Source organism: Peromyscus eremicus, chromosome 13, assembly GCF_949786415.1.
Source record: "Peromyscus eremicus chromosome 13, PerEre_H2_v1, whole genome shotgun sequence".
Classification (NCBI taxonomy): domain Eukaryota; kingdom Metazoa; phylum Chordata; class Mammalia; order Rodentia; family Cricetidae; genus Peromyscus; species Peromyscus eremicus.
This window is the reverse complement of record NC_081429.1, coordinates 18,065,024-18,085,848: the sequence shown is the minus strand read 5'-3', so window position 1 is coordinate 18,085,848 and position 20,825 is coordinate 18,065,024. Positions and strand designations below refer to the sequence as shown.

The window sequence follows — 20,825 nt, the reverse complement described above, 5'->3', positions numbered from 1 at the left end:
CAAATCTATCACAAGAATTGATTCCACACAAACGTGTTGCTCAAAGGGCGTGTATGTGTCTACATTTCCTAAATGTAGACAAATCTGGGGCGAAAATAACAATGACCCAAATCCCTTGTGTGCTTTGTCATTTTTGACAATAGATCTAATGATGTTTCCAAGGTTTTAAAACCTCCACTGCTCTAGACCTTTGCCAGGTATGTTCGAGAGACTGGATTGTGTCTTAGCCCAGCGAGGAAAGCTACTTGCTCTGTATCTTAGCAACAGCGCTGGGACCCACAGGAGCAAATCTCCCTCAACACTCATCGCCAGCTAAGAGAATGCTACTGCTAACCTTGCCACTTTACAGTTAAAGGGTCTGCAGTGGGCAGAGGATTCTGGGTACAAAAAGCAGGAACAGGCAAGCTCCTCAGCCTCCACCAGAAAGCCATGCTGTCTCAGCCAAGGACTCCAAAGTGAACGAATTCGAACCACTCCGTGTAGCCCGCCCTTTTTATACTTTTTACATTGAAGATCAACTTCCCCTTCAGATACAAATGACAACCATTTATGTTCTTGTTTCTTACTGTGGAAGACTATTCCACACCTGAGCAGCATTCTACTGATTCTAAGTTAAAGAATTCTGGACTTAAAAAAAAAAAGCACAAATTAGTGCAAAATGAGACAGAGAGGTGGTTCCAATCTGCGGTGTCCCTAAGGGTTGCAGCCTATTCCGTGTTGAGAGGACTGCTCTGAGAGTGTGTTGCCTCTGACCCAGTGCCATCTGGCCATAGCCTGCTACAGTTCAGCCCAGCCCAAGGAGATCAGCCTTGCTGTCTGGCTTCCTGAGACTCAAGTCAGCTCAGAGCCAAACATGAAGGCTTCCATGAGAACAGAAGACATTTCCAAGCCACACACAAAGTGCAAGCCTTGAACAGAAAGTTGGATGGAAAATGCAAACTAAAGTAGCTCTTCAGATTTCATACAATTTTGTTTGCTGTCATCCATCTTTACATTCTCAAGACCCGAAGAAAGATTTGCATAGAGAAGAAAATAAACTCGTAGTAAGGGGCATGCCCTCTGGGGCCAGAGCTTGGGTTCAAATGTGGCCTTACACACTTAATAGTAGAGTGATCCTGAGCAAAGCTTCCTGCAGCATTATCCTAGTACCCATCTTGTAGAATTGTGAGCATCTAAATAAATTAATGTATATAAAATGCCTAGGATAATGTCAATCATACATAAAATACCCTGAATTACTGTTCTTTTCAATGTTATAGTAACTTGTACTATAGTGTGGTATGTGAATTTCCAAATACAACACACACACACACACACACACACACACACACACACACACCACATTTTGGAAGCAGATTTAAAAGGGAAATAAAATAGACTCAGACTGGAAAAGATAACCTTGGTGGTTTTTCCTCATCAAAACTTGAATGTTTTATGTTCTATAGAAATATATCAATAATCATACTTTCTTCACATTTCACTGATAAAAACAAATGTCTCCATGGACTGTACATTTGAATAAAGTTCCTAGTCCATCTGCTCAGGCACAAAGGTAAAGAAAGTATGAATATAAGACTTCTGACATGGGTGGAGAAAGTGGCAAGAAGAAAGAAAGGCAAACAGGAGTGGAAAGAAGAAACAGGAAAAGCGGGCCCAGGGCGTGTATGGAGATCTGCCATGTGTCCCAAGCATTGGTCATCTTGCCGATGAAGCAACCCAAATCTTGATGTAGCTCAACCAGACCTGCTAACCACTAACAAAGTTCATTAGTTAGAGATTCCCCACCTCCTTAGGCATACCATCTGGAGCCAGCCAAGGGCCAAGAGACTTCATCATCTACACAATTAGCCACCTGGCCAGTAATGTGGGCAGCAGGATCCCTGAGCTGGGGAGAGACATGTCTGTGTGTTTGTATGCCTCTCCAGTCATGTTCTGAAGTTCTCTGGTCCTTAGAAACCATGAAGTCAGCTGGGTGTGGAGGTGAATTTCTTTAATCCCAGAACTGGGGGGGGGGGGCGGTGGGGGGGGGCGCGGGGCAGAAAGAAAGACAGAGGCATAGATGGTTCCAGGCAATCCAGGGCTACATAGTGAGACTCTGTCTCAAGGAAAGAAAGTGGTAGATTCTAGTTGCATTTTCTTTCACATGTAAGTTTCTTTTGGGGCTACTTATATTTAATTTGGAGGCTATATTTTTACCAAACTGGTACTTTTCCCCACTTCTGCTTCAAAGAAGTTAAAAGAATAATAACAAAACGCCTTTTATTTGTTGTAGGAAAATCTCCATCTCTCTCTGTGTCTGTCTCCTCCCCTACCCCCAGATGCGAAACATTAAACATATTCTTTGCAGCTGAAAAAGCATGTACACGGATTATCAATGTCTAAGTAAATCTGCAGTAAATTTGTTTGGCTGCAGCATTGCTGAGGCCTGGGAAGGAGTCCTGCAGCACCCCCCCACCCCCCCCCACCCCCCACCCCCGACAACTGGAGCCTTCCCTACGCAGCTGTAAAGTTAGGAAGTGCATTAAGAAGTCTCTGAGTAGCTTTTCCGATGGCTGCCTGGATAAGCATGTTAAAAGGGTTTGAAGCTGACGCCACATAATCTCCTAAACTTTAATGCATTGTAAAAACCAAGAGAAGGAAATGCTGTGTGAGGCTGCTTTGATGAATTGGGGGGAGCTTATGCTCTTCGAAGCTGTTCAAAGGCTTACTTGACCTTGGGAATTAGAGTTGACCTGAAATCACCTATCGCTTTGACTCACATTTATTTAGTGACTTAGTTAAAAATACTTAGGTAGTCAATGGGACTGTAATAGAAAGCAGTGTGTTTACTCTAGCTTCCACAACTACAAACAGTCAGTGGTGACGTTGTTCGTAGAACTTGTTTTCCCGACTTCAGTGAATTCTAGACTCTCTAGATCTGTTTCTTAGGATATTTTCCTCAATTCTTACAAGGCAATTTGGATAGAAAACAAGACGGAAAGAGAAAAATGCACGAGAAAGCTGTAGGGCAAATGGAAATGCAGCGTTCAAGGTTAATGAAAAAGGTTTGGGGTAACAAGGTTGATGAGAAGAGAGGGGGCACAATGGAATGGCATTGGCTGGAAAAGGAGACCTCGCCAGAGGCAACTTGGCTGGCTTGGGAAACCTCTGCAGTGTGTGTTAATACCAAAGTTTGGAGACACAGGCCTGAATTATGAGCAGTGAATAACATCATAAACGTAGCAATTCTCAAATGCCAAACCCTTGTGAAAAGCAGTTGGATGGAGAAATGCTGGAGCTTTTAAAAGCTCCCTTTCACTTTCTATTTTTTTTTAACTTCATGCAGAACTAATTTTACACACTGTTCATTTGATTTGAAAATGCCAGCGTCTGGGGTATCATTAAAGAGCGTTATTGAGGGAGCCAGTCTTGGCAAAGCCTTCACTTAAAATGCTTAGTTCTTATGTTCCTGCAGAGTTATGGACTAGGAGAAAACGCACCCCAGTTTATACCTCAGGCCACGCTGCCTTGCCCTCCACCCACCACCATTAAGCGGGAGCTGCCTTCCATCCACTATTGCCCTCTGGTTGGCCAGTGGAGGTGTGTCTGGAAGGCTCTGTGGGCCCTGCTCCTCAAGGACTAGACATTAATAGATTGTGAAAGGTCCACTCCAGTGTCCTGTGACCAAAGCCTCTTGGAATCTCTTTGATTTCTGGTTGACATAAATTAGAGTCACACACGCGGGAAGAGTCCACCAAGAAAAGATCAGAGGCTGCTGGGGGAGGAGAGCTGCCTTTGTGGGATCTATTGATTACCCAGCTGCCTTCAGGCCAGGGGCCCAGTGGAGGCTGGCTGTGATTGGTCCACGGCGTGAAAATAGTCAAAGGAATTCATTTCTTATTAACGTTCACTTCCCGAGACCGTCTTCCTCATCCGCCACAATTCTTGAAATTAGAAGAGCAAAATGAGTGATTTATTTCAATAAAGGTTGCTGGCTATAATATGTCCTCTAGGATGTAAGAAGTCTGGTTCTCACATGGCATTCGTATTTAAATGACAAAGAGGTGGTTAATGGGAAAACAAATCATGGGAACCAATCAGCCAGAACTCTGCTTTCAGTATTAAGATACCGAGGGCCCAGGTCTGTGTGCCCAATTTAATGTAAAAATAGTCAGGAAAATCTGACCACTGAACTGCTTTTCTCAGAAGGTAATTATGGGAAGAGAAGGCCTCAACAACCAAAATATTTCTGTGGGAAAAAAAAATGGGGTTTTTAGTAGCTTGTTTAGGAATTGTGAGCAGGAAAGCCCTCTGGGGAAAATAATAGACCGTTCTGTAACTAATACATAGAACTAACTGGAAAAATCAGTTTAAGGGAAAAATAATTTGTGAGGACTGTGTCCAGGGCTGTTTTGGTAGCAATTCAGCCATGAAACAAAGTTGACTACCTGCAGGGCTCTCCTAATCCCCCCACGGATGCACAGCTGGATTCAGATCGCCCTTAGCCAACATTTAAAATTTAAAATTAATGCCCTGTTGAAAAAAAAAAAAATACATTGAAAAACTTCACTGTCTGCTCTCCGGAGGCAGGAGTGGCCTGACTGACCTCAGCTGTGTGACCTGTGTCTTGAGAGACCTGTTACTGCACAGCCAGCCTTGTGTTCGGGAAGAAAGGGACGATGAGAAGTGGCGGAAGTGGAGGCGACAGGGAGCCACACTCTGAGCACAGCCTTCCCTGGAAGCATCAGCGTCTTTCTTCTGCTGATGAAACAGTTATGCAGGTGATTTTCGCACAGGAGCACTTTAGAACACGTTTTTACAGCCCTCTCCTCGTCAGCCCCGGTAATTGAACAGGGAGAAGCCTTCGGCTGAAATTCAGAGGTTACCTCTCAGCCTCATTGTAGTCAAGTGTCCCCATCTCCATTTCTTCCCGTCCTATTTACCTCCGCTTCCGAATGTAACTGATACTCGTGCCCGGAGTCCAGCTATTAAGTCAGGAAACACTGGTGTGGACCCCCATGGAACGGGCAGAATTGATCAGCACCATGCCACGCTGCTGGCTTTTTACCACCTCTAGGACCTTACAGAACTTAATCTCAAACCTTGGACTCGCCTGAGAGTGACCTGAAACAGGACGATAATAATAACTTGTGCCCCAGGGGGTCATCACAAGAGTAATTGAAATGAGCAAACCACTGAGCACAAAGTCAGGTTCACTATAAACAATAAATGTTTGTTTTGGTTATCATTAGTTCATTATTGTTCTTATTTTTGTGTGCACACCTACTTTGGAATCTTTTATCTGACAAATTCATCACCGGCCCTAGCAGGGTCATAATTTTCTAGCTCTGAATATAAATTCACATGCTAAGATTTTTTTGTTTGTTTGTTTGTTTATTTTTCGAGACAGGGTTTCTCCGTGTAGCCCTGGCTGTCCTGGAACTCATTCTGTAGACCAGGCTGGCCTTGAACTCTAGAACTCAGAGATCCTCCTGCCTCTGCCTCCTGAGTGCTGGGACTAAAGGCGTGCATGGCTGCATGCTAAGATCTGATGAAAGGAAAACCAGTCTCCCGAGATACATGCAGCAGTATTTTTAACATAATAGAATCTGTTTGCAGCCGTCAGGATTCTGTTTCATTAAAAGGAAACAGGAAGGCAGAACCTCGAGGACCACTTCGTTTTATATTTGCTTCGCTTTGTTTTGAGCAGGGTAAAGACCTGCCAACCAAAAGCCAGTCGGGATCCAGAATAAGACTAGGGTTTGCTTCTTGAGGAAGATGGACTTCTGGTAGGAACTTGTAAGATGTGCTAGGGTTTGATATATCATGAAAATGTTAGCGTACTTTCCAGAGGCTGTGAAGGAGAGTCTGCAGCCCCCCACTCCACCCCTCAAATGCTGTAAGGTCAGGAGACGTTGTGCTGTGTTTGCCTGAAGGCATACCACCACGCCGTCGTGGCTTCGCAGTCAGTATTCACCTTGGATCTTCGATTTGGCTTCAGCAATAATATGAAAGAATGAGCGAGGCTCTAGGATTGTGATTTTTATATTTTTTTAAGATTGATTTATTTATTATGTATAGAGCATGTATGCCTGCAGGCCAGAAGAGGGCACCAGATCTCACTACAGATGGTTGGGAGCCACCATGTGGGTGCTGGGAACCGAACTCAGGACCTCTGGAAGAGCAGTCAGTGCTCTTAACCTCTGAGCCATCTCTCCAGCCCCAGGATTGTGATTTTTATATTTAGTTGTAGAGAGGGTAATGGGAGTTGGCTAACACTTGACCAGGCACAAACAGAGCTGACTCCCCTGGCCTGGGAGACTGAGGGTTCCCGGCGGTTGGGAAGGAAATGGTCTAGCCTACTACCATGAGGTCCCAGCACGAGCTGTCTGCTCCTGCCCTGCTGTAACCCCTGAGAATCTTGCTTCTTTGATTCATAAGGTTTTCAGAGAGCACAGCCTTTCTCCTTCTAATTCTATCAAATATGTTCTTCATCTGTTCAATAAATGTCTATTGAGTGGCTCACTATATACTAAAGTCACTGTGGTAGGAAAAACCATGAAGAAGTAGTTCCTCGGCACCCAGAGCCTGCAGTTCCTGACAAAGATTGGCAGCTTGAATGTTGTACGCTTGAGTATTGTGCAGCTTCTTGTTCACTTGTATTAAGAGGACATCCTGGGTGATTCTTCTGAATCAAAACCCTTACAATGATCCAGTGTCCGCCCAGCCGCTGTCACCCTCTACCCCCTCCATCCCCCTGTCCATCCCCAGTCCATCCCCCTGTCCATCCCCCCTCCATCCTCCATCCTCCCTCCATCCCCCACCATCCTCCCATCCCCTTCCTTGTGTTCTGGCACTCCAGTGTTAAACCTCCTGAAAGGGTTGTCTAGGATCAGTTCCCCTGGCTTTCTCTTTGCTTTCTGGTTTTCCCCTCACCGTGACTCTGATGTGGTGCCTTCAAAGGCGTCCACCTCCCTCTCTCCAACTTTGTCGCCTCCTGCAGCTGCATTCAAATGATAGCCACTCCACATCCTGCTTTCCTGTCTTCCCCTTCTCCCCTTCCTGTCCCTCGGTGTCTCTATCCCCTGGATGAGAGGAAGAGGACAGTTTGTATAATGCCCTCATATGAAGTGAGCAGATCTTAGCTCTCACCTGTTGGGGTGGGGAGCTGACTCTTCTCATCCTCATCTCACAGAAAGTTCTCATTTTTTAAAACCAGGGCCTTCAACAGCGTCAGGCACACGCTCCTTGCCACACAATTCTGTATTAGAAACTCAGTGGATGGGTGGGTGGGTGGATTACATTGTGTTTATCATCTGTATTCTCTTCAACCATAGCCGTACTTTGTTGCTGTCTGTATTCAAAATCTCCCAAGATTTAGCTTACAGAAGTACTATATAGCTAAAAACAAGTTTGAAAGCATTTAGAACCCACTACCTCTTAACCATTTGATAGATTGGGGGGGGGCGCAGTATCTAGACTAAAGGAAATAACCAAATAAAAAAGGTACTATCTTAGGTTTAACACCTATTACTTGTAGCTGGGGGATTCTGGGAGCAGGAAGGACAGCCAGTCAGAGCTCAGACACTGCTATGATGTTGCACTTGAACTCTTTGAGAATCCAGCCCTGGAATGCTCTGACTTCTGTACAGTTCTGCTTCTACAAACCAAAACCCAAACCAAACTAAAAACACTTATTTAGCCGTGCCCTGTGTCCACTTATTTTCAGATACCAGATTTTTAATATACAGACTTGCTGATCCTATTCATGCAGAATATGTTTTTGCTGATAATGAATTGGGGGAGCAGGTCAGATCCATAAATCCCACCTGGGAGAGACTACAGTTCCAGGAAGGTAGCATTTCCTCAGGCGCTCGCTTCGTGCTCACCACTAAGTCCTGAGCCTTTGTACGTGAAAATAAAAACTGAAAACTGAACAGCGCAAGACATGAAAACCGTTAGGCACAAAAGAAAACTTTTTTAGTGTAGAGAGTTTCCCCCCTCAATTATGTTTTCAACCTAACTTTAGTAGGAGTTTAATTTAGAAACACCCAGATGTGTTCCATAAATATATTGTGCTTGCCACTCTGACTATATTAATTATCTTATTAGGGCCCAGGTTCTTCAAATAGCTGTGCTTTTGCTGAAGCATTGGGGAACAGCACAGATGACTCCTCTAGGCAACTCTAGCTCTTGCCGTGCCCTGTGTCCATGCTTGGTTTCCATGTTTACCGCATGTGCAGATGCGTAGTTCGGAGCATCGATCAAGCCCATGATCACACCTAAAAGCCTGGACTGGAAGCTTACCCTCAGCTTGAAATATCCTTCACGGTGGAAGATTGCTTGGTGATGCCGGGAGTGAAAATGTCACTAACTTGTTCTCTGACAGTCGGGTTATTGGACTTCCTGTCACACTAATCTCTAATTAGAGGCTTCAGGTTTGCAAGCCCCAATCCTCACTTAACACTGCGGGCGTTTCTGTGACTCCCGTCTCCCGGGTTCTTCACTGCTTCCTCACTGTGCTAATTCAAGTGAATAGAAGCAGTGCTAGTGTTAACAGGCAGCCTGCATTTCACGAGAAAGAGACAGCATGAAGCCAGGCCTGTTGGGATATTGATGGAGCATAACACTTCCGATCATTGCCGATTCCGAAATGGAATGACTGCATTTGACCAAGGTGACTGGATTTTCAAGGCTGCCCCTGTTAAGTTCACTGCATTCTCCATGTCTGTCTCTTCCTATCCTATGCTTTGGGATTTTCAGATGAGGTTTTGGTTGGTTTGTTGCAACTCAGGAGTTATATGTTGGTGTTTTCTCTTTCTCTCACTCTGTCCTCCTGCTCCTTCTCCTCTCATACCCTCCTTCCCTTCCCTCTCCCCATCCCGCCTCTCCCCTGCACATGCACTTTACAGTCTTAAGATATCAAGGACCCGAGTTTTGTCTTTGTATCCTTAAACAGCTCAAGCCGTGAGCAGAGATTTGTGTGTGAAGCGTACTGCATCATGTGTGCTCCATGATCAACTGAGCCCATGTTAACAAGTGGCATTGAAGATGCCAATGAGATGTCCAGTTTTTCTTCTCTTAGATGTACTGAACAGTACACACCCTGAGTAGTTCCTTGAGGAAGCACAAAGTCCATATGAGAACTGGGTTTCCAGGCTCTCTGTTTGTTTCCCATTAGCTGCAGGGAAAGTCAGCAATGACCAGTTAGAGACCCGAGGCTAGGCATGGAAAGAGGACATACCCACGCATATTTAACACACTCAAAGAACACACTTTCTGTGTGGTGCAGCAGTGCATATTTGAAAAAGATGACCGTAGCCCACAGGAACAAGTTCCTTTCTCCAGCTCCCATAGTCAGTGCAGTGAGGAGGGCATCACGGGAAGGGATGGGGACTTGTTGCTTTTATTTCTTGCTCTCAGGGGCCAGTGGCAGGGATCAGCTGTTTCCCCCACCTGTGCTGTGTGTCTGAATCTCTCAAGAGCCTCCAAACACTGATCCCTTACAAAGACTGATACAGTTGCCTTGGAGATGGCCTGGGCACCAGGACTTGAAAGAGACCCCCTGGTTGTTCTGATTTTCAGTGGGGATGACAACCACTATATTCTTGTCTGTTCCCGATGGCAGACACAGTTTAATTCATCCCACATCGGGAAGCGTGTATCATATATTTGTTATGTATGCGTCACTGTGGGGCTCCTGACAGAAGCCTTGGATAAAATGAGAAAGGAGAAGCTGCTTTCCCAACAGAGCTAGGGAACAGGGCTCTAAGACTCGCCTCGCTGTTGAACCAAAGAGATACAAGTGGTATTGAATTCCTGGTTTCCTGTTTTGCCCATAGGGAAACCATAGCAAAATGTGGCTTGTCACTAAACCAACAACAGGAAGAATCCTGCAGCAAGGAGATGGAAACGGATTCATTAAGATCTGTGGAGTTCCTTAGAGAACCGGTGCATGTTGTTAGCTGTGGCAGGTCCTAGGAAAAATCAATCCATCAGCTGGTGTTTCACTCTCTGCTAAGGGCTGATGGTAAATCTCCATGGTGGATCACTTGCCTAGCTGCCCAGTGTGTCCTGGTTCAACCACCAGCACCAAGGGGGAAAACAGTATCTTGTTGTCCTGCGTAAATCAGCTTAAACTGCACTTTGCTGGCCCATCACATCACTTGCAGATTTCAGGTGGCACTTAACTTCCCGTAACTATTCACCATTTTCAGTATGTGGCCATCTTGGAGCCGCTGGGAACTAGCTGAAAGAGCACTAGGGTGAGTGTAAAGAGACTCTCACTGGCACCCAGTAAATACCATGGATATCCAGTATCGTTTCCCAGAGATCCAGCAAACAGAAGCTGACTCCAGGGTCTATTGCCCCAGAGACAACACTCTGCCTCTGGGCTGCCTGGAGTTAGCCCCAAGGGTTGTTAGCATTGAGTGACATTGCCCAGGGAGTCTGTGAACAGTGACATGCCAGCATCAGGACAGTTCTGAATTAGGAGGCAAGCCCTGAGTATGCTGCTTGCAGCACCTTCACAGATGCACTGTGAGCATTTTCCACCTGCACAGAGGGACCGTTTCCTTCACCTTTCACCTCCTCAGAGCGCGGCGGCCGGGAGCAAGAGGCACACTGCAATTTACAAAGTAGAGAACAGGCTGTCCTATTATAATACCTCTTAGGCTGGCTTCCCTCCTTATCTGCACAACATGTATACGTTTAATGCCCGGGACACACACACTGACACCTTGTTTTTCAAAGTCCGTGCAAACGTTCTGTCTTTTGGGAGGCATTTTCCCAACACCACTGGGATGCCTGCTGTGGACTTCCTTCTGTGACAACTTGCATTTCTCCTGAAAATTCCTCTCAGCTTTGGCTGCTGCTGCAGTAATTACCTGTCTCCCCTGCTGTGTTATAAGCTCCAAGAGACCACAGCCCATATCCATCTTGCTGACCATCCTCTCTGTGGAACATGAGGAAACATTTTGAGCAAGGAAGATGGGAGAGCAGGCCGTGCCGGTTCTGGCGTGACCCTGGTTGGCTCTGTCAGAAGCCCAAGCTTCACCCTGTTTAACCGCATTGGGTTATCTCTCGAAACCACAGCTCCACAACAGTCTCTGCAGGCCAGTGGCATCCATCGTTCGTCAGAGCAGCTCTGTGGAGGAGGTTGTCAGGTCCTTGGAAATGTGTCTATATCCCAACTGGAATCTTTGCTTTTCATGTTAGAAAGTGAATGTTAGAAAGCCTTTTACAGGGCAGACGAGCTGTCAAGCCTCACTGATAGTTCATGGGCAACACTGTTACCCAGGTGCCAGGGTGCATTCAGTCCAGAGTATTAAGATCCTGAGTTCAAATCCTAGCTACCATTTCTGGCTGGCTTACTCTGTGAACTACTGATTCCAACTGTACCACATGTCATGCATGGCATGCCGTGTTAGCATGCACACAACTGGAAAGTGGGTGATGCTCATTATGTTACTCCCTTCCAGTCCTAGAGGTTACTTTCTCTCCAACATCTCTGCAGAAACACCCTCCCAGTTTAGTGATTTCGCACTCCTAATGGTGGTGGAGAAACTGTTGCTGGGCACAGGCTGACGAGAACAAGGCTGTACTTTGGTTTTATTATTGCTCATTAGGGTGAAAAGATTGAGACAAACTTTTAAATATTTTGCCAAGTTGAACCCTGAAGAGCTTACTTCTGTCTTCTCCCACCACATGAAATCTGATCCGCAGTGAGGATGTGGGGCAGTTAGGATTCGTAATTTCTGTACGCCTCAGACTGCACTGTCTGCTGCGTGCTTCCTGTTCTGCAAACACCATGGTGTCAACAGAACCAATGATAACAACTAAAGAAAGCTACTCTACTCCATTTCACCATGGAGGAGCAAAGCCATAGCGGTTCCGGAAGCATCCCCCTCCCCCAAAAGAAAAGGTATCAGCGGCATTGATTTGTTCTCTCTGCCACCACATAGCCATGGCATCAGAAGAGACCTTCGATGTCTTGAAATTTTCAGACTTTCCTTCAGGCCTTCTTGAGTTGACCACCTGAAGGAAGCCGCCAATGCTGCATGCTAAACCATCAAGTCTTCCGAGCTGTAGGGTTTGTGAAGTATTGGGAACCTGCTGATACCCAAGATTATTAACCTGTCTCCCTTTGTAGTGTGTGTAACTGATGTTGAAGGAGGGATTGACTGTTGATGCCTTCAGTCAACCCAAAGTACAGTTCAATCATTTCATAGAGCTACCTGGCAGCCCGGTACCCAGCAACAATTTCTCTACCACCATTGAGGGCAAAGTCACGCAACTCCTCGGGAGGTGTTTCTGAAAAGAGGTACCTAGTGGTGTTGGAGAGAAAACAATAAAATCCAAGAGTCCGGATGAGCAGGAGTGGTGTTAAAGGACTTTGGGACTGAGGTCAGGTCAAGACTTTAGGTATCCCCATCATAAATGACAGTCTGGTAACAGAGTTAACCTCTACTTGACACAGTGCCCACATGTTCCCTTTTTATTTACTCAGGACAAATTCTCCTAGTAACTCCTGGATTCACTGAGCCAGCAAATGTTCACTGAGTATGTTCTGCATAGTAGGCCTGTGCCACAGGCTGCAGATCTGCCAGGGTCTGAAAACACAACATGACGGCCTTGTAGAACCTGCATCTTAGGCGGATGAGAATAGTGATATAATAGTGTTGGGTAGAAGCAGAGTTGGCTCACGGACTCCTTGTTGTCAGGGAGCTTATAGTCGGGGTATAAAATAATAAATGCTGTTATCACTATCGCAGACTGGACCAGAACTTTCTCCACTAAGGAGAAAACTACTTTGGGCTGAAGAGATAGATGGATCAGTGAGTAAAAGAACTAGTCCTGCATGCCTGAAGACATGAGTTCAAGTCACCAGTATCCGGGGCTTCACGTGTCTGTAACTCTAGTGTTGGGGGATGGAGATGAGCAGATACCAGGAGCTTATTGGCCAGCCAGCTAGCCAACATGACAATTCCTGTTCAGTGAGAAACCCTGTATCAAAGCAATAAGACAGAGAGTGATAGAGGAAAGCACCCAGTGTCCTCTCTGACCTCCACACGTGGCCACCCATAACACACATATTTGCATATTTGTCACATGCATACATCACACATACAAGAAAGTTTTTCAAAAAAAATTCAAAGAACCAGTCACTTGGAGTAGTTTCTTCATGTTGACCAACTGTGTTCCAATATCATGGTTCTTGCCTCTGACAAGCATTTCTTGTGGTGTGATGAGGAATGTTTGTGGTTTCTTCGGCATATTTTATCAGATCTTCTGTTTTTTGGAATAGTTGAATTCTAGCCTAGGTTCGTACTTACCAGGAACTTCCTGTTGATGGTGTTGATGAGGCCATGATGAGAAGGAAAGGCAGGGAGGCTCTTGAAACTGGATCTCTGGAACTCTGAGGTTCTCTCCTCACCCCTCCGTAGCAGCAACAGCAGCAGCAATATACTGAAACTATGGTACGATTTACCTTAATTAGCATAGCAAATTGCCTCACATTTTTCAAAAAGTGCTAATAGATGTTAACTCAAAATAGATTAAAATACCAGACAAATTGTACTACCTTAAAAAGAGTTATAATAATCTTGAAAATGTAGATCATGGTTATGCTGTCTTTGGAGCAAATGATAAAATCTAATCTTTCTTGTATACTTTTTAAAAACCTGGGGCATATGCTTTTTTCCCTTTTAATCACAGTAATTTCTTCAAATAATATTTCTGAGTTTTTTCTTTAGGAAGACACTTCATTTTCCAAATTTCATGTGAAGTAAATTAGTTACCATTGATAGTTTAAAAAAAAAAAGAGAGAGATAAAAAAGAAAGAAAAGGAAATTGAACTTTAAGGAAAGATATTATGAGGGATTTTGTTTAAAAACCTTTATTTCCCCATTTATATTACATACTTTTTATAAGTTAGATAACATTCCTTCACCTTAGCAAGTGGAATGGCACATGACAAAATTTCTGCAGACATGTGCATGTCAGCATAAGATCAAAGATGATTTGGTTTCTCCTGGTGCTTACACCAAGCTCAAGCTCTTCTACGGCACCAGAGCACTTTTAGAGTCTCTACAAGAAGTAAAGCATCATATATACTTCTGAGGAGCCAGTGAACATAAAGTCAATAAAATCCACCATCGCACCGCCAGGAGACATTCTAAGTAAAAAATAGAACCTTCCCTGTTGTGAGCATACGCCGCATTCTCCCTGCGTAACACTTCCCCAGCAAAGGTCTAAAATGGGATGTTTGCATGTTCTTCTCTGCTTTGGCTTCCGGAATTTACAGGGCGCAGCTACCAAAAGGGTCACTTAGAAGACACAAATTGTCTGCTGAGGACCACCATTACCATTCCATACACAGCTACACAAAGTCAACTTGTTGCTTGTTCTTCCCCATATCCTATGAAAGCCAGAGAATTCCCATGGCATCACTGTTCTAAAATACAGGTGTACCTTACTTCATGAAAAAGAAATAGATAAATTGAACTCTGTTAAATAAAAGAAAGTGTATTAGGGGAGCTGATGAAATAAATTAACCCTCTCATGAAAGGCTTTACTAAGGTGAAAAATTATTACCTAATTTATATACTTCATAATTTATATAATCCATGTCTCTGTGCATCGGGTTTGCTTAAGGTGAATTATATCTCTCTTTCTGGAGAAGTTATGCACTGGTATTTTTTTCTTTTTTAAAAATTGGTTCTCCCGAAGAAATGCCTGTCAGCCTTATGCACAAAACCGTCCTTGCCCGTGTGTGGATTAGAAAAGGAGCTGTAAGTCTGCTCTGCCCCACCTTTCTGGGCTGGGTTTAGTTGGTTCCTTCCTGCTAAGTGCCGTGAACTGCGTGGACTTGCCTCTCTTTTCCCAGTGTTCTCTCTGACTCATATGGCTTCTGCACTCTCTGAGAGAAGCCTGCTTTCATGCAAGTGTGTGAGGAACACAGTCCCCTGATGCAGAGGTCTGCAACCTGCCACGCCTGTGGAACAGACCTTCACACACCCTAGCCACTCACAGCTCTATTCATCATATAGGATGTTACATTACCCCGAGCATATGCATTAGTAAAATAGGTCTACAACTCAAACATTTACTGATCAGAGATCACAGAGAAATTCATTTAAAAATAATACTTTGGCATACAAATAATTTTAATGCTTTTTAAAAGGTGAAAGCAAGTTTCTCCCTGATGAGGTGGGTGTACTTGTTCTGAGAATGAAATGTTGGCCGAGTGTTTGCTACTGTGTGTCATAGAACATCTTCAGTATCTTTCAGATTGACTGAGACTTAGATTTTTATAATTGTCTATGATAGAGACATAAATACATATCTGTAGTTCAAAACGGCTGAAATATGTCCAGAGCCATTTTAGAAATTATTGGAGGTTGGCCTAATCCCATACCAAAATTCATTTATGAATTTTTTAAAATGAAACTCAGACAACAGGTCTTAAAAATCAAACATTCCAACATAACACAATCCAAATATATACTAATTTGACACTTACATGCTAAGGGTTGGTGGTAGAAAAATAGAAAAAAGGTCTTTGTTTGCAGTAATTAAACCATTATGTAGCTCTAAGAGCAGAAAACCTTGAATGTGCAGTACAATTACTGCAGCTCATAGCAGAGGAGTCTTGGCTCTGAGACCGTGTGTTTCAGGCAGACTTCCTCGCTGCCGTACACAGTACAAAGTTTGACTGCTGTGGGTCCAGGACCCAGGGCCTCCGTGAACTCACACTACACAATACGGACAAACGCTGCCAGAAACATCTCCAATCCAATTAGCATTTAATTTTAAATCAATATTCAGCCCTTGAATGCTCAGAAACCATCTGCTGCCAGACTTAAAACTCTCACATTCAGCTATACAACTCTTTTGGGGGTCACAGTCCACAATTCCAGAAGCTGGGCTGCTGGCTCTAGAGATCATCAAGTAGGACCGTCTTCTTGCCTGTGAAGTATGTCCTAAAGATTACTCTTGCAGTGGTTGTTATCTTGAGAGTATTGTGACCACCATTGTGAAGATGGACTTCAGATACATCTAGAAATGGAATGATACTGATTAGCACTGCGAGAACAGGGTTATCCCATACATCCCTAGTTAACTCTTGCATTCAGTAACTCTCCACTGAGTACCTGCTTCAATAACCAGGGCTGCCATTTAGGGGGCTCTTATGTCAATCATGGTGCTCGGCATAAGATTACATCTCAGCCTTACAACAGTCTACAGTGTAAGTCCCTTTATCTCATTTTCATAGCCGAGGAATCCAATTATAAATTTTTTTTTAAAAAAGCAAGAAAGCAGGATTTGACCAAGCACATCATAACTAGAGAAATTTCCTGATAGCTGGGCATGGTGGTATATACCTATAACACCAGCTCTTGGAAGATTTAGCATCTTGTGCTTGATGCCAGCCTATATCACATGACCCTGTCTTAAACCCTCTGATGAAGATTGTCACCAGCACAGTGTGAGCATAGCAGTTCTCAGTATTAAACAAGAATAACAGCTTACCTAACTTTCAGATCACCTATTTAGAAAAGTGCAGATAAGCAAACTCCATGTCATGATTCTTCTAAGCATACCTTCAAGACAAACAGCAAGAGCTTCTAGAATTGTTCAGGTTTGGGGATTTTGTTTTGCTTTTCTTGTGGTGGTGATAATTTTCAATAATGAACATCAAGAGGGATGCTCAAAAAATGTTTACCACAAATACCTTCAGACTTAACTCAGTATCGCTTACACAGTGCAAATGAAATATTGATGCATTCGAAAATGCCCAAGTGTTCAATAAAGATTTTAAATAAAGCTACCTATAAGTTGTGGTTCTTAGGTTAATCATTTATTTATCTAAAGGATGAAGGAAGCTGTCTACTTCTGTGATATGAACTGCAATCAGCTTAAAAATAATTGACAAATTAATCCCTTCACAGCACAGCAATTGTAAAGGTGTTAGTTTTAATTAGGCCTGTCTGATTGCCTTGTCTAATCAAGAATCAAGGTGGATTCTTTGATGGCTAAGGTCTGTTGGGGCCATCCCTGACCTGCCAGCCATGTATGTTTTAATTATTGATTCCTCACATTTCAGCCCTTCTTACAGAGGGACTTGAGGTTTGCGATGTCTTAACATTTAAAGGGAAGAAAAATAAACATTTTCTCTTGCACTTCTATCTAGAATCCTGTGTGTCTCCCCCTCATTGTAAAGTGTTCATCCTAAAAAGGCTCTCCTGTGGGTGAGGAAGTCAAAGGTACATGAAAATGCTGTCTTACTGTTTCCTGCCTCCCGGGCTCTGTGTTTCTAATGGTCGTTGTTGAGGTTTTGGCAGATCAGTCATTTAGTCATTTATGTTTAGCGGGTACATTTGATTTCATGACATCATGTTTAATTACAGATCCATAGGAACAGGTGCAGTGCTGAGAAATCAGAGATGTCAGACTAAAGGAAAACATGTGTCCAGCAAACCCTTCCTCACACTGCTAAGCGGAAAGGAACGGGAGAGACCAGGCTTCCATGTTGCATTGCCCGTCACCACAGTACCCTCGTGAGCCCTGGCGGCATGGTGTTTGCTGGTGATCTCTGTGTATGACGATGGTTCTTCTTTGTTCACAGGTCAATGAAGTGACTGTCGAGCAGCTGGTGCAGCAGTACCCCCACATCACCTTCAGCACCGTTCTGCAGGACTGCAAGAGGACCTTGGAGAGAGCCTACCAGATGGGCTGGACCCCCAATATGTCTGCCGCCTCCTCCTAACGCTCTTGCCCATGCCTGGGCCTACTCAGGTTGTTGAGCAGGGCAGAGAAATGGGGCAGGGCGGGGCTGGGATAGGGACTCTTTTCGGGAAGGTTTTAACCACCACCTGTCCGTGTCTGTGCCCGTGTTATATTCGTGTCTTGTTTGCATACTGCATAGCATAAGTGCACTTGTTACGTCCCCAGGTGAGCGGGCTTGTTTTCCTAAAAGTGGAAGATTATGGAAACCACCAAAAAGTAATTCAAAAGTTTATTTCTCTAAAAAAGACTTTGTGAAATCTCAAGTCAGAAAACTGGGTGTATTATTTTGAGCTTCTAAGTTCTGCCGCATCTTGGAGATGCTCGGTCAAAGGCTTTCTTTTGTGATAAGGCCGGAACAGAAGTGATGTTGCTCTAACTGGAAGCCTGGAGACTAGGACCCTTCAAAATCCCGGAACACACACGTGCACTTCCACTCTCACGTATCCTCATGCCTGTGCACACATGCTAAGGGAATTTCTAACCAAGTTATTTCCTGGCAGAGGGACCTTCCTGGAGGCTGGCCATTGGCAGGAGCATGCCATTCCTCATGGTAGTGCCTGAGTCACTGTGCCCACAGGTGGTCAACTTACTGCCTTGTAGGTAACTTAGGAACTAGAGAGAATAAAGCCTTTTGTAAATTTGTATATGGAGGCAACAATCTGATGTCCCCTGGCCAGCTCACGAAAGTTAATTATTCATTATTCTGTAAAGGCATTCTATTGAGTAATAAATATTTTAGTTGGTTTTACATTAACACTGTGTTAGCTTTTACTTGCTGGGTAGTTACTGGTCAGGGTATATTTTAGTGACATTTGGGGCTAATCTTAACATTATCCACATTGAAGCCACGAATGTAATTAATGGTGTGCAGTTATTTTAAAAATTTTACAGATCATTTCATTATTTTGGTAATTTTGGTAATTATGAAAATATATTCTAAGGTGGAGTAGTCACATTGATAGAAGATTAATGAGTGAGATGTAAGTAGACAATCTTCCTATTGAATATTTTCTTTTGCTTTGGGATTTAGAACAGGTTTTTTGGATATATGCATGTTATAATTTTGAATAGTTCTTATACTACTGCAAAGATCTACTGTTAGCTAATGTATGAGTTAAGGAGAGATTTAGAAAATCTGTTCATTAAGATTCTGTTTACACTTGCCAGAAATAAGTATTTTAGTTTAATTAAATATTATCAGCATTTAGTTATCTCAGTACCTATCAGAAAATGAGTATATGTTTTGATTTCACACATCTTTACAGTTAATTCATTGTAGGGACTTGGGCTCCAATAACCTCTCCTGTGTCTAGATCTGTAATCAGGCTGCAGGGAGCCTTTTTAAGCTAAAGAGTGATTATCTCTCATAGTAGGAGAAGCAAAACCTTGACTTTTGAACTTGCTATTTATTCTCCCCTTATGTGGTCTTTGGTCTTTTAACAATTATAATGAGGTTTGGCTTTATTTCCTATAAATTCCAATGCTGCTGAAGAGATCCGAGCCATAAGAAGCCGAAAGCAGCCTTACATTGGAATGCCATTCACATAGTGTATAATGAGTACTTTTCTGTAGAAAATGTTTGTTTCCTTCGAGTATGTCAACATGCTTCTGATGTGGCATTTTTTTTTAATTCCTATCAATTAAAAATAAATATACTGAGGAAGTACCAGGAATATTTTTTTTCACAACCAAACAGATTGCTAGTTTAATTTGAAGGGAATAAAATTTGTCTAAGAAAAAGCTGTTTACCGTTAGAAAACTGCATTTCTTCTTATACATTGAACTATATCATTTTATACCCATTTCTCCACTACTAAAAAATGTTATTTCATAATATTTTAACTGGTTTTTAACCCAAAACTAATTTATAAGACTGTATGTATAGTAATAGTGGTTTGAGTGAATAAGCAAAAGTTTAATTTTTATATATGTCCCACTATATTTTAAATAGTTACAGAAAGGCAAACGAAGGGAAAGTCATCTTTGATATAGATGGTACAATTTCAGTTCAAAGTTGTAATCATCTCTGGAGTCTGCAGTTACATTGTCACTGGCTTCAGAGTGTATAATTAATTTTGTAAAGGTTGCATTCTTTGAAACTGAAGTCCAGCACTATAACATGCTTTAGCTTGGGGGGTGGGGGGCTACATTTACTCTCTAAGATGCTGACTAATACAGAGAGCCTGGTGCAACAGAACCCGGAAAACTGCTTTGGTTCATTTATAGAAACCTAGAAATATCATATCCAGCCTCAAAGTATTAATCTCATAAAAAAAAAAAAAACCAGCCAAGAAAAGCATCACCTCGAGTGATGCTGTGGAGGTTGTTGAATGTGCTCTCATTAGACGCTTTGAAATGAGGCTTAAAATACTTTGTCTGGGCAATATAGTTCCCTTTTTTGCTTAGACTGTCATAAATACATGTGAACACATATAATGCAGGGCTTTTTATCCTCTCCAAATGTCAACAGTATTTTCAGAATAAAGCCTATGAAATATATTGCTGTAGTGGAAAGTCTGGTCCTTTGTATTTAATGTCCTTTTGAGTGGATAAAGGAAATTCACACAGTTTGTAGTTTCTATATTTCTGTGAATCTTTTGACCTTGCAATGGGTTGCAATAAAAGAGAAACAAAACTCCGTGTCTTTTGTTTTATTTCAGACACTAAATGAGCTCGCTGTGGTTGGGTGGGTGTGATGCACACAGTCATCTGTGTCCTTGTGTGTTTCACTACAGACTTGCATAGCTTCGACTAATCTGGAATGATAAACACAATTCAGAAACAAGACTAAAACCTCATAAATGTAAGCAAGTGAATTGTTTAAAATCCCATTTTATATGTGGTTACTCATTTGCTTAGTCATCTATTCATTTTCCCCCAAAGGCAAGTAAATAAATATAATACTTAGTGAATAGCAGCTGTGTGCAAGGTACAAGGGATTTAAAGATGAATGAAATTCATTCCCAGCTTCAAGTTGCTCATACTGAATAAGGCAGCAGCCTGAAAAACAAGCAGTGGAGTGGAGTATGGCATTGATAACAGTGGGTAGAATTATG

The 20,825-nt window shown here is 43.1% G+C and overlaps 1 protein-coding gene across 1 annotated transcript in view; it reads left to right on the top strand.

The window, feature by feature from the left end:
• Window positions 1-20,407, top strand: part of Fbxl17 (F-box and leucine rich repeat protein 17) — a 449,538-nt gene extending 429,131 nt beyond the window's left edge. Inside the window, exon 9 of the mRNA XM_059277888.1 lies at window positions 17,609-20,407. Coding sequence (XP_059133871.1) covers window positions 17,609-17,749 — 141 coding nt within the window. The 3' untranslated portion in view covers window positions 17,750-20,407. The remainder of the gene's footprint in view (window positions 1-17,608) is intronic.
• Window positions 20,408-20,825: the final 418 nt, after the last annotated feature.